The 12,230-nt window shown below is 44.1% G+C and overlaps 1 protein-coding gene across 1 annotated transcript in view; it reads right to left on the minus strand.

Annotated features, from left to right (window-relative positions):
* Nucleotides 1–7,458: 7,458 nt before the first annotated feature.
* The window catches only part of LOC135533551 (NLR family CARD domain-containing protein 3-like), a 31,476-nt gene continuing 26,704 nt past the window's right edge, over nt 7,459–12,230 (minus strand). The window contains exons 9-10 of the mRNA XM_064960835.1: nt 11,192–11,238; nt 7,459–10,839 (exon numbers count right to left, since the gene is read on the minus strand). Of these exons, the coding sequence (XP_064816907.1) occupies nt 10,313–10,839; nt 11,192–11,238 (574 nt within the window). The 3' untranslated portion in view covers nt 7,459–10,312. The remainder of the gene's footprint in view (nt 10,840–11,191; nt 11,239–12,230) is intronic.

Genomic DNA, 12,230 nt, shown 5'->3' on the forward strand with positions numbered 1-12,230 from the left:
GAAAGTAAAGGGGCTGAATAATTTTGAACGGACAATTTTTCAGTTTTTGATTTGTTAAAAAAGTTTGAAATATCCAATAAATGTCGTTCCACTTCATGATTGTGTCCCATTTGTTGTTTTGTTGTTCATTCTTCACAAAAAAATACAGTTTTATATCTTTATGTTTGAAGACTGAAATGTGGCAAAAGGTCGCAAAGTTCAAGGGGGCCAAATACTTTCGCAAGGCACTGTATGTAGCCTGTTTTGTGTTAGGTTTTGTGGGTGGTTGTTTCCTTTCTTTGTGTTTACTGTTTCGGTTTTGCCACGTTTATTGTTTTACAGTTTGTTCATGTTAAGTGTCTCTTATTAAAGAACCATGAACTTCAACCTTCTATGTCACGCTGTGTTTTGGTCCTCCTTCACAGGAAGAAAGCCGTTACACCCAAACCTTAACCATTCATAATGAGGCCCTAAACATTCTGTTATAACTCTATCCCAAACCTTAACCATTCATAATGAGGCCCTAAACATTCTGTTATAACTCTATCCCAAACCTTAACCATTCATAATGAGGCCCTAAACATTCTGTTATAACTCTATCCCAAACCTTAACCATTCATAATGAGGCCCTAATCTTAATGTTATAACTCTATCCCAAACCTTAACCATTCGTAATGAGGCCCTAAACATTCTGTTATAACTCTATCCCAAACCTTAACCATTCATAATGAGGCCCTAATCTTAATGTTATAACTCTATCCCAAACCTTAACCATTCATAATGAGGCCCTAAACTTTCTGTTAAAACTCTATCCCAAACCTTAACCATTCATACTGAGGCCCTAAACATTCTGTTATAACTCTATCCCAAACCTTAACCATTCATAATGAGGCCCTAAACATTCTGTTATAACTCTATCCCAAACCTTAACCATTCATAATGAGGCCCTAAACATTCTGTTATAACTCTATCCCAAACCTTAACCATTCATAATGAGGCCCTAAACATTCTGTTATAACTCTATCCCAAACCTTAACCATTCATAATGAGGCCCTAAACATTCTGTTATAACTCTATCCCAAACCTTAACCATTCATAATGAGGCCCTAAACATTCTGTTATAACTCTATCCCAAACCTTAACCATTCATAATGAGGCCCTAAACATTCTGTTATAACTCTATCCCAAACCTTAACCATTCATAATGAGGCCCTAAACATTCTGTTTAAACTCTATCCCAAACCTTAACCATTCATAATGAGGCCCTAAACATTCTGTTATAACTCTATCCCAAACCTTAACCATTCATAATGAGGCCCTAAACATTCTGTTATAACTCTATCCCAAACCTTAACCATTCATAATGAGGCCCTAAACATTCTGTTATAACTCTATCCCAAACCTTAACCATTCATAATGAGGCCCTAAACATTCTGTTATAACTCTATCCCAAACCTTAACCATTCATAATGAGGCCCTAAACATTCTGTTATAACTCTATCCCAAACCTTAACCATTCATAATGAGGCCATAAACATTCTGTTATAACTCTATCCCAAACCTTAACCATTCATAATGAGGGGCTAAACTTAATGTTTAAACTCTATCCCAAACCTTAACCATTCATACTGAGGGGCTAATCTTAATGTTTAAACTCTATCCCAAACCTTAACCATTCATAATGAGGCCCTAAACATTCTGTTAAAACTCTATCCCAAACCTTAACCATTCATAATGAGGCCCTAAACTTTATATTTTAACTATTTTTCCATCGCTAATGGCCCGTCTCAGCCCTTTAACCTCTTGAAACTCTGGGGGCTCTATTTCATCTTTGGATGAAAAACGTTCCCGTTTTAAACAAGATATTTTGCCACAAAAAGATGCTCGACTATGTATATAATTGATAGCTTTGGAAAGAAAACACTCTGGATTTTCCAGAACTGCAAAGATATTGTCTGTGGGTGCCCTAGAACGGGAGCTACAGGCAAAACCAAGATGAAACGGCAACCAGGAAATCAGCAGGATTTTTGAGGCTCTGTTTTCCTTTGTCTCCTTATATGGCTGTGAATGCGAGAGGAATGAGCTTGCCCTATCTATCGTTTCCCCAAGTTCTCTGCAGCATTGTGACGTATTTGTAGGCATATCATTGGAAGATTGACCATAAGAGACTACATTTTCCAGGTGTCCGCCCGGTGTCCTCCGTCGAAATTGGTGCGTCATTTTCAGCTGCTGGTATTTTTCCATGCGCTTCTGAGGGGAAAGCAGGCTTCCACGAACTGCATATCAATGAAGAGATATGTGAAAAAACACCTTGAGGATTGATTCTAAACAACGTTTGCCATGTTTCGGTCGATATTATGGAGTTAATTCGGAAAAAGTTTGACGTTTTGGTGACTGAATTTTTGGTTCGTTTCGGTAGCCAAATGTGATGTACAAAACGGAGCGATTTCTCCTACACAAAGATTCTTTCAGGAAAAACTGAACATTTGCTATGTAACTGAGAGTCTCCTCTTTGAAAACATCCGAAGCTCTTCAAAGGTAAATTATTTTATTTGGTTGTTTTATTTGGTATTTGGTTATCTGGTTTTTGTGAAAATGTTGCGTGCTAAATGCTACGCAAAATGCTAAGCTAGCTTGCAATAATCTTACACAAATGATTGATTTGCTATGGTTCAAAAGCATATTTTGAAAATCTGAGATGACAGTGTTGTTAAGAAAAGGCTAAGCTTGAGGGCAGGCGCATTATTTTCATTTTATTTGCGATTTTCAGAAATCGTTAACGTTGCGTTATGCTAATGAGCCTGAGGCTTTATTCACGATCCCGGATCCGGGATGGGGAGTATCAAGAGGTTTTAACACATTGTGTTAACACAGGCTGGGCCAACTATCATCACAATACATTGTGTTAACACAGGCTGGGCCAACTATCATCACAATACATTGTGTTAACACAGGCTGGGCCAACTATCATCACAATACATTGTGTTAACACAGGCTGGGCCAACTATCATCACAACACATTGTGTTAACACAGGCTTGGCCAACTATCATCACAACACATTGTGTTAACATAGGCTTGGCCAACTATCATCACAACACATTGTGTTAACACAGGCTTGGCCAACTATCATCACAACACATTGTGTTAACATAGGCTTGGCCAACTATCATCACAACACATTGTGTTAACACAGGCTGGGCCAACTATCATCACAACACATTGTGTTAACACAGGCTTAGCCAACTATCATCACAACACATTGTGTTAACACAGGCATGACCAACTACAGTGGGGCAAAAAAGTATTTAGTCAGCCACCAATAGTGCAAGTTCTCCCACTTAAAAAGATGAGAGAGGCATGTAATTTTCATCATAGGTACACTTCAACTATGACAGACAAAATGAGGGAAAAAAATCCAGAAAATCACATTAATTAATTTATTTGCAAATTATGGTGGAAAATAATAATTTGGTCAATAACAAAAGTTTACACAGCAACTCGTATCTCTCAGAGAGTCACTATTCCACTGAGACCTAATTGAAACACAAAGCAGGAAATGGAATCAGAGCTGTGTGTGTCATCCTTATTGAAAGTCCTGTTAACTCTCTCACAAAAACACACATGTAAAAACGCTTGCACTCACACACACACACACACACACACACACACACACACACACACACACACACACACACACACACACACACACACACCCCTCTAGCTCAATCTAGCCATCTCTGGTCACTGTCAGCATCTAGTTAATGAGAAGGGAACTAAAATCAATATACACCTTGGGAGGAATTCCTGATTACCTAGCCCTCCTGTCTGTCTGTCTGTGTGTCTGTCTGTCTGTCTGTCTGTCTGTCTGTCTGTCTGTCTGTCTGTCTGTCTGTCTGTCTGCCTGCCTGCCTGTCTGTCTGTCTGTCTGTCTGTCTGTCTGTCTGTCTGTCTGTCTGTCTGTCTGTCTGTCTGTCTGTCATTGTGTGTGTGTGTGTGTGTGTCTGTCTGTCTGTCATTGTGTGTGTGTCTGTCATTGTGTGTGTGTCTGTCATTGTGTGTGTGTGTCCATCTTCCTCAGTGGGGAAAGAGAGAAATGAAGAAGTACATTTAAAGACGAACGTCGTCCTGAATCATTTCTGCTGACTAATCTCTCCCTCCTTCTCTCTCTCTCTCCTCTCCTCTCCCTCCACAGCAACAGTAATCTCTCCCTCCCTCTCTCTCTCTTGCTCTCCCTCCACAGCAACAGTAATCTCTCCCTCCCTCTCTCTCTCCTCTCCTCTCCCTCCACAGCAACAGTAATCTCTCCCTCCCTCTCTCTCTCCTCTCCTCTCCCTCCACAGCAACAGTAATCTCTCCCTCCCTCTCTCTCTCCTCTCCTCTCCCTCCACAGCAACAGTAATCTCTCCCTCCCTCTCTCTCTCCTCTCCTCTCCCTCCACAGCAACAGTAATCTCTCAGAGAGTCACTGATGTCACCCAGCCCATCAGGGCTCAAAGGCACCCAATTACCAAACATAAAGCAACTTCCACACATCCTCTCTCTCTTTCCCTCTGTTCTGAGTCTCTCCACTCCCTCTGTTCTGACTCTCTCCCCTCTCTCTCTCTCTTTCTCTCTGTTCTGAGTCTCTCCACTCCCTCTGTTCTGACTCTCCCCCTCTCTCTCTCTCTTTCCCTCTGTTCTGACTCTCTACCCTCCCTCTCTCTCTCTTTCCCTCTGTTCTGACTCTCTACCCTCCCTCTCTCTCTTTCCCTCTGTTCTGACTCTCTCCCCTCCCTCTCTCTCTTTTTCCATCTGTTCTGACTCTCCCCCTCCCTCTGTTCTGACTCTCTCCCCTCCCTCTCTCTCTCTTTCCATCTGTTCTGACTCTCACCCCTCCCTCTGTTCTGACTCTCTACCCTCCCTCTCTCTCTTTCCCTCTGTTCTGACTCTCTCTCTTTCACTCTGTTCTGACTCTCTACCCTCCCTCTCTCTCTCTCTTTCCCTCTGTTCTGACTCTCTACCCTCCTCTACCCTCCCTCTCTCTCTTTCCCTCTGTTCTGACTCTCTACCCTCCCTCTCTCTCTCTTGTCCTCTGTTCTGACTCTCTACTCTCCCTCTGTGATATCTACGTTTTTTTTAAATAAAAATGTTCACACATAAAGTGAACCGTTTTTGCTTTGTAATCGTGGGTTATTGTGTGTAGATTGATGAGGGGAAAAACACATTTAATCAATTTTAGAATAAGGCTGTAAACGTGACAAAATGTGTAAAAAGGGGTCTGAATACTTTCTGAATGTTTCTGCATATCAGTATATTAGAGAGAGAGAGAAGAGAGGGCAGAGAGCATTAGAGAGAGAGAGAGAGAGAGAGGGGGGGAGAGAGGGAGAGAGCGGAGAGCAGGCTGAGAGAGCAGTGAGAAGAGAGAGAGAGCAGAGAGAACAGAGAGAAGAGAGAGAGCAGAGAACAGAGAGAAGAGAGAGCAGAGAAAGCAGAGGGAGAGAGAGAGCAGAGAGAAGAGAGAGAGCAGAGAGCAGAGAGAAAAGAGAGCAGAGAAAGCAGAGGGAGAGAGAGAGAGCAGAGAGAACAGAGAGAAGAGAGAGCAGAGAACAGAGAGCAGAGAAAGCAGAGGGAGAGAGAGAGAGCAGAGAGAACAGAGAGAAGAGAGAGAGCAGAGAACAGAGAGCAGAGAACAGAGAGAGAGCAGACAGAGCAGAGGGAGAGAGAGAGCAGAGGGAGAGAGAGAGCAGAGGGAGAGAGAGAGCAGAGGGAGAGAGAGCAGAGAACAGAGAGAGCAGAGAGAAGAGAGAGACAGCAGATAATGAGAGCAGAAAGAGAGAGAGCAGAGAGAGAGAGCAGGGAAAAGCAAGAGAGCAAATAGAGAGGGCAGAGGGCAGAGGGAGAGAGAAGAGAGCAGAGGGAGAGAGAAGAGACCAGATAGGGAGAGCAGAGAGAGCAGAGTGAGCAGAGAGAGGAGAGAACAGAGATAGAGCAGAGAGAGAGCAAGCAGAGAGCAGGCTGAGAGAGCAGCGAGAGAAGAGAGAGAGCAGAGACAGCAGAGAGAGCGAGCAGAGAGAGAGAGAGAACAGAGAGGGCAGAGAGGGCAGAGAAAGAGAGAGAGCAGAGAGGAAGAGCAGAGAGCAGAGAGAGCAGATAAAATAGAGAGCAGCAGAGCAGAGAGTCAAGAGAGCAGAGGGAGCAGAGGGAGGGAGAGAGAGCAGAGAACAGAGAGATAGCAGAGAGCAGATAGAGCAAATGGAGGAAGAGCAGAGAGAGCAGAGAACAGAGAGAAGAGAGATAGCAGAGGGAGAGAGAGAGCAGAGAACAGAGAGAGCAGAGGCAGAGAGAGCACAGAGAGCAGAGAGAGAAAGAGAGAGAGCATATAGCAGAGAGAGCAGAGGGAGAGAGAGCAGAGAATAGATAGCAGAGAGAGCACAGAGAGCAGAAAGAGAGCAGAGAGCAGGCTGAGAGAACAGAGAGTGCAGAGTGAGCAGAAAGAGAGCATAGAAGAGAGAGCAGAGAGAGAGAGCAGAGAAAAGAGAGAGCAGAGCAGAGCAGAGAGAGCAGAGAACAGAGAGAAAAGAGTGATAGAACAGAGAGGGAGAGAGAGAGAGCTGAGAGCAGAGAGACAGATCAGGGAGAGCAGAGGGAGAGGGAGAAAGCATAGAGAGAGAGCAGAGAGATCAGAGGAAGTGAGAGAGCAGAGAGCGAGAGAGAAAGCAGAGGGAGAGAGCAGAGAGGGCAGAGAGAGAGAACAGAGAGGGCAGAGAGAGAGGGGGCAGAGAGAGAGGGAGATAGCAGAGAGGGCAGAGAGAGAGAACAGAGAGGGCAGAGAGAGAGAACAGAGAGAGCTGAGAGCAGAGAGACAGATCAGGGAGAGCAGAGGGCAGAGAGAGCAGAGAGAGAGCAGAGAGAGAGAGCAGAGAGATCAGAGGAAGTGAGAGAGCAGAGAACATAGAGAAGAGAGAGCAGAGAGAGAGGGAGCAGAGAGCAGGCTGAGAAAGCAAAGAGAGAGAACAGAGAGAGCAGACAGAGACAGAGCAGAGTGCAGAGAAAAGAATGAGAGGAAAGAGACAGAGCAGAGTGCAGATAAAAGAGTGAGAGGACAGAGACAGAGTGTGTGAAAAGAGCAGAGAACAGAGAGAGCAGAGAGAGCAGAGAGATATAGTGACCCTGCATCACAACACTCTGTTGCTATAGTGAACCTGCATCACAACACTCTGTTGCTATAGTGACCCTGCATCACAACACTGTTGCTATAGTGACCCTGCATCACAACACTGTTGCTATAGTGACCCTGCATCACAACACTCTGTTGCTATAGTAACCATGCATCACAACACTCTGTTGTACTAATTGTACAATTTGTTTAATTCTATTCCACATATTTAATTGTTTTGAATTTCATTTCATATTTGTTTCATGTTTCAACCAGTCGCAGGTTAACGTCAACCTGACAGAGGAAACGTAAAATCAATAAACAAACTGTTTTCACAAGTAACAAGCCTTTTCTTGTTTCAAGTATGTTTTATTATGAAAAGTACAATATATCCTTGTACAACTATGGAGCGTATGTCCATATATAATTGTATATAATTTGTCAGGACCCGGTTTCGAACCTGGGTCTCCGGAGTGAGAAACAGTCACTTAACCAACTGAGCCACGAATAGTCAGCAGAACCCAGAAGATGAGGCAGACACAGCAGTACTTAAGACGGTGTATTTAATAAAGAAAAATCCTTAAATACAAAAAATGGCAAATCCAAAAGGTGGTAGGAAAAGCACAAAAAGGCCTCAAAAGAAACTCACAAAAAATAAACAAAAACAAAAAACAGAATACCACAAGAGCGTCACCCGGAATCGACAAGAGTACACAGAACACTAGGGCAGGGTGCTAACATACAAACACAGAGCACAGAACTGAGGGAAACTAAGGGTTTAAATACAATTAGAGGAAACGAGGCACAGGTGCAAATAATTAATGGGGATCAAGGGAAAAACATAAGGACAAAAAGCACAATGGGGGCATCTAGTGACCAAAACCCGGAACAACCCTGGCCAAATCCTGACATAATTGTACAATTTGTTATTCAACATAAAATACATGTTATTGTAAGAGGTCCTGGGTCAAGGTCACAATTTTAGGAAGAAGAGTGTGTGTGTTTGTCCAGTGTGTGTGTGTGTGTGTGTGTGTTTTTGTCCAGTATGTGTGTGTGTGTTTGTGAGTCCAGTGTGTGTGTTTGTCCAGCATGTGTGTGTTTGTCCAGTGTGTGTGTGTGTGTGTGTTCAGTGTGTGTGTGTGTGTTCAGTGTGTGTGTGTGTGTGTGTGTGTGTGTGTGTGTGTGTGTGTGTGTTCAGTGTGTGTGTGTGTTCAGTGTGTGTGTGTGTTCAGTGTGTGTGTGTGTGTCTAGTGTGTGTGTGTGTGTGTTCAGTGTGTGTGTGTGTCTAGTGTGTGTGTGTGTGTTCAGTGTGTGTGTGTGTGTGTGTGTTCTGTGTGTGTGTCCAGTGTCTGTGTGTGTTCAGTGTGTGTGTGTGTGTCTAATGTGTGTGTGTGTCTAGTGTGTGTGTGTGTGTGTGTGTGTTCAGTGTGTGTGTGTGTGTGTGTCCAATTGTGTGTGTGTGTGTCGTTGCCCAGTGTGTGTGTGTGTGTGTGTGTGTGTGTTCAGTGTGTGTGTGTTTGTGTCCAGTGTGTGTGTGTGTGTGTGTTCAGTGTGTGTGTGTGTTTGTGTCCAGTGTGTGTGTGTGTGTCTAGCGTGTGTGTGTGTTCAGTGTTTGTGTGTCTGTGTTTGTGTGCTTGTCCAGTGTGTGTGTGTGTGTGTGTGTGTGTGTGTGTCTAGCATGTGTCTTTGCCCAGTGTGTGTATGTTCAGTGTGTGTGTTTGTGTCCAGTGTGTGTGTGTGTGTCCAATTGTGTGTGTGTGTGTCGTTGCCCAGTGTGTGTGTGTTCAGTGTGTGTGTGTGTTTGTGTCCAGTGTGTGTGTGTGTGTGTTCAGTGTGTGTGTGTGTTTGTGTCCAGTGTGTGTGTGTATGTGTCTAGCGTGTGTGTGTGTTCAGTGTGTGTGTGTCTGTGTTTGTGTGCTTGTCCAGTGTGTGTGTGTGTGTGTGTCTAGCATGTGTGTCTTTGCCCAGTGTGTGTGTGTTCAGTGTGTGTGTGTTTGTCCAGTGTGTGTGTGTGTTCAGTGTGTGTTTGTCCAGTGTGTGTGTGTGTCCAATTGTGTGTGTGTGTGTGTGTGTGTGTGTGTGTGTGTCTTTGCCCAGTGTGTGTGTGTTCAGTGTGTATGTGTCTGTCCAGTGTGTGTGTGTGTGTCTGTCCAGTGTGTGTGTGTGTGTGTGTCTGTCCAGTGTGTTTGTGTGTCTGTCCAGTGTGTTTGTGTGTGTCTAGTGTGTGTGTTTGTGTGTTTGTCCAGTGTGTGTGTGTGTGTGTGTTTGTCCAGTGTGTGTGTGTGTGTGTCCAATTGTGTGTGTGTGTGTCTTTGCCCATTGTGTGTGTGTTCAGTGTGTGTGTGTTCAGTGTGTGTGTGTCCAGTGTGTGTGTCTGTCCAGTGTGTGTGTGTTTGTCCAGCGTGTGTGTGTGAAATGTGAGTGTGCGTCCAGTGTGTGTGTGTTTCCAGTGTGTGTTTATGTGAGCGTGTCCAGTGTGTGTGTGTGTTCAGGGTGTGTGTGTCGGTCCAGTGTGTGTGTGTGTGTGTGTGTGTGTGTGTGTGTGTGTGTGTGTGTGAGTGAGTCCAGTGTGTGTTCAGGGTGTGTGTGTGTGTGAGTGAGTCCAGTGTGTGTGTGTGTGTGTGTGAGTCCAGTGTGTGTGTGTGAGTGCAGTGTGTGTGTGTGAGTCCAGTGTGTGTGTGTGTGTGTGTGTGTGTGTGTGTATGTGTGAGTCCAGTGTGTGTGTGTGAGTCCAGTGTGTGTTTGTGTGTGTGTGTGTGTGTGTGTGTGTCTGTGTGAGTCCAGTGTGTGTTCAGTGTGTGTGTGTCCAGTGTGTGTGTGTGTGTGTGTCTTTGCCCAGTGTGTGTGTGTGTGTGTCTTTGCCCAGTGTGTGTGTTTGTCCAGTGTGTGTGTGTGCAATGTGAGTGTGCGTCCAGTGTGTGTGTGTTTCCAGTGTGTGTTTATGTGTGTGTGTTCAGGGTGTGTGTGTCGGTCCAGTGTGTGTGTGTGTGTGAGTCCAGTGTGTGTTCAGGGTGTGTGTGAGTCCAGTGTGTGTGTGTGAGTGTGTGTGTGTGTGTGAGTCCAGTGTGTGTGTGTGTGTGAGTCCAGTGTGTGTGGGTGTGTGTGAGTCCAGTGTGTGTGTGTGTGTGTGTGAGTCCAGTGTGTGTGTGTGTGTTCGTGAGTCCAGTGTGTGTGTGTGTGTGTGTGTGTGTCAGGTTATTATTTCAGGGACACTGAGTCGCCTTCCCAACAAACCCAAAACCCTGGATAGAGGGGCTCAGTGAAAGTGGAGGTGAATGTGATCAGGTGGGTCAGTGTGTCAGAGGAGGCTCTATAGAAGGACAGAGTGCCGGCTGGCCAGTCCAGATACACTCCTACTCTGTGGGGGCTGGAGGGGGGGACGTCTATGGTAGTGGGATTACTATTGTGATAGGCAATGTATCTGTTGTTAGAGCAGAACAGACTCCAGGACTTGTTATTGTATCCAAGACAACATTCATCAACCCCTCCTTTCCTGCTGATTCCTTTATATGTCACTCCAATAACAGCCCCCCCACTCCACTCTACCTCCCAGTAACAGCGCCCAGTCAGACCCTCTCTACACAGCACCTGTCCCCAGCCCTCAAATCTCTCTGGGTGATCAGGATACGGCTGCTCCTCTCTCCTACATGTCACCTTTCTGTTCTCCTCAGACAGAGAGAGGTGTCTGTCTACTGTGTTTGGGTCCAGTGTGAGATCACAGACATCTGATGGATGAAACCAGACACAATATTCGAAATCATCATCATTCACATTAGAATGTTAACTCACTTTTCACTAATTAATTTAATGTAGATGTTTCTAGGTATCTAAAGGAGAAGTTAAGGTAACTTGAGACTTGTTGAATGATCATATGTTATACTGTATGGTAATATAAAACACACTTATTCCTATTAAACACACATGCAACTCTTTGTAAACGTTGGTGTCCCTGATTTCTGCTTCTGTAGAACTACAGCTGATATTTAATATGACCAAGTCAGTAATGATGGTGGTCTTTGACTTAACTTGAATTAAGACTTATTCTTAGTCATATTCTTCACAGCAGTCAACACTCACATTTTCTAAGTCCAGGTTTCATTCTGTTCTCTCCACCATGTTCCACACTGTAGCGGTAAGCAGAAGAACAGACAGTCATTGAGGGATACACCTGAACACACACACACACACACACACACACACACACACACACACACACACACACACACACACACACACACACACACACACCTGATAAGTTTAAGGACACTATTGGCTGTTCTGCTGTTTGGCTTCTGTTACAGTTGTTCTATAAGAGTTAAGAGGAAAGAGGAAGAGACCCTGATTCAGGCGTTTAAAAGGGAAAGTTGAGTGTTTACATTTCAACATGGTTCAGTTCTGATATGAACATTGACATAGTTTAGGGGTGTTTTTGGTTAGTTAGTTAGTTAGCTGTATAGTAGCAGGCTAGTCTAGTTTAGGGGTGTTTTTGGTTAGTTAGTTAGCTGTATAGTAGTAGGCTAGTCTAGTTTAGGGGTGTTTTTGGTTAGTTAGTTAGCTGTATAGTAGTAGGCTAGTCTAGTTTAGGGGTGTTTTTGGTTAGTTAGTTAGTTAGCTGTATAGTAGCAGGCTAGTCTAGTTTAAGGGTGTTTTTGGTAAATTAGTTAGCTGTATAGTAGTAGGCTAGTCTAGTTTAGGGGTGTTTTTGGTTAGTTAGTTAGCTGTATAGTAGTAGGTTAGCTGTATAGTAGTAGGCTAGTCTAGTTTAGGGGTGTTTTTGGTTAGTTAGTTAGCTGTATAGTAGTAGGCTAGTCTAGTTTAGGGGTGTTTTTGGTTAGTTAGTTAGCTGTATAGTAGTAGGCTAGTCTAGTTTAGGGGTGTTTTTGGTAAGTTAGTTAGCTGTATAGTAGTAGGCTAGCTGTATAGTAGTAGGCTAGTCTAGTTTAGGGGTGTTTTTGGTTAGTTAGCTGTATAGTAGTAGACTAGTCTAGTTTAGGGGTGTTTTTGGTAAGTTAGTTAGCTGTATAGTAGTAGGTTAGCTGTATTGTAGTAGGCTAGTCTAGTTTAGGGGTGTTTTTGGTTAGTTAGCTGTATACTAGTAGACTAGTCTAGTTTAGGG

The sequence above is a fragment of the Oncorhynchus masou genome, unplaced genomic scaffold (assembly GCF_036934945.1).
Source record: "Oncorhynchus masou masou isolate Uvic2021 unplaced genomic scaffold, UVic_Omas_1.1 unplaced_scaffold_2442, whole genome shotgun sequence".
In the NCBI taxonomy this organism is placed as follows: Eukaryota; Metazoa; Chordata; class Actinopteri; order Salmoniformes; family Salmonidae; genus Oncorhynchus; species Oncorhynchus masou.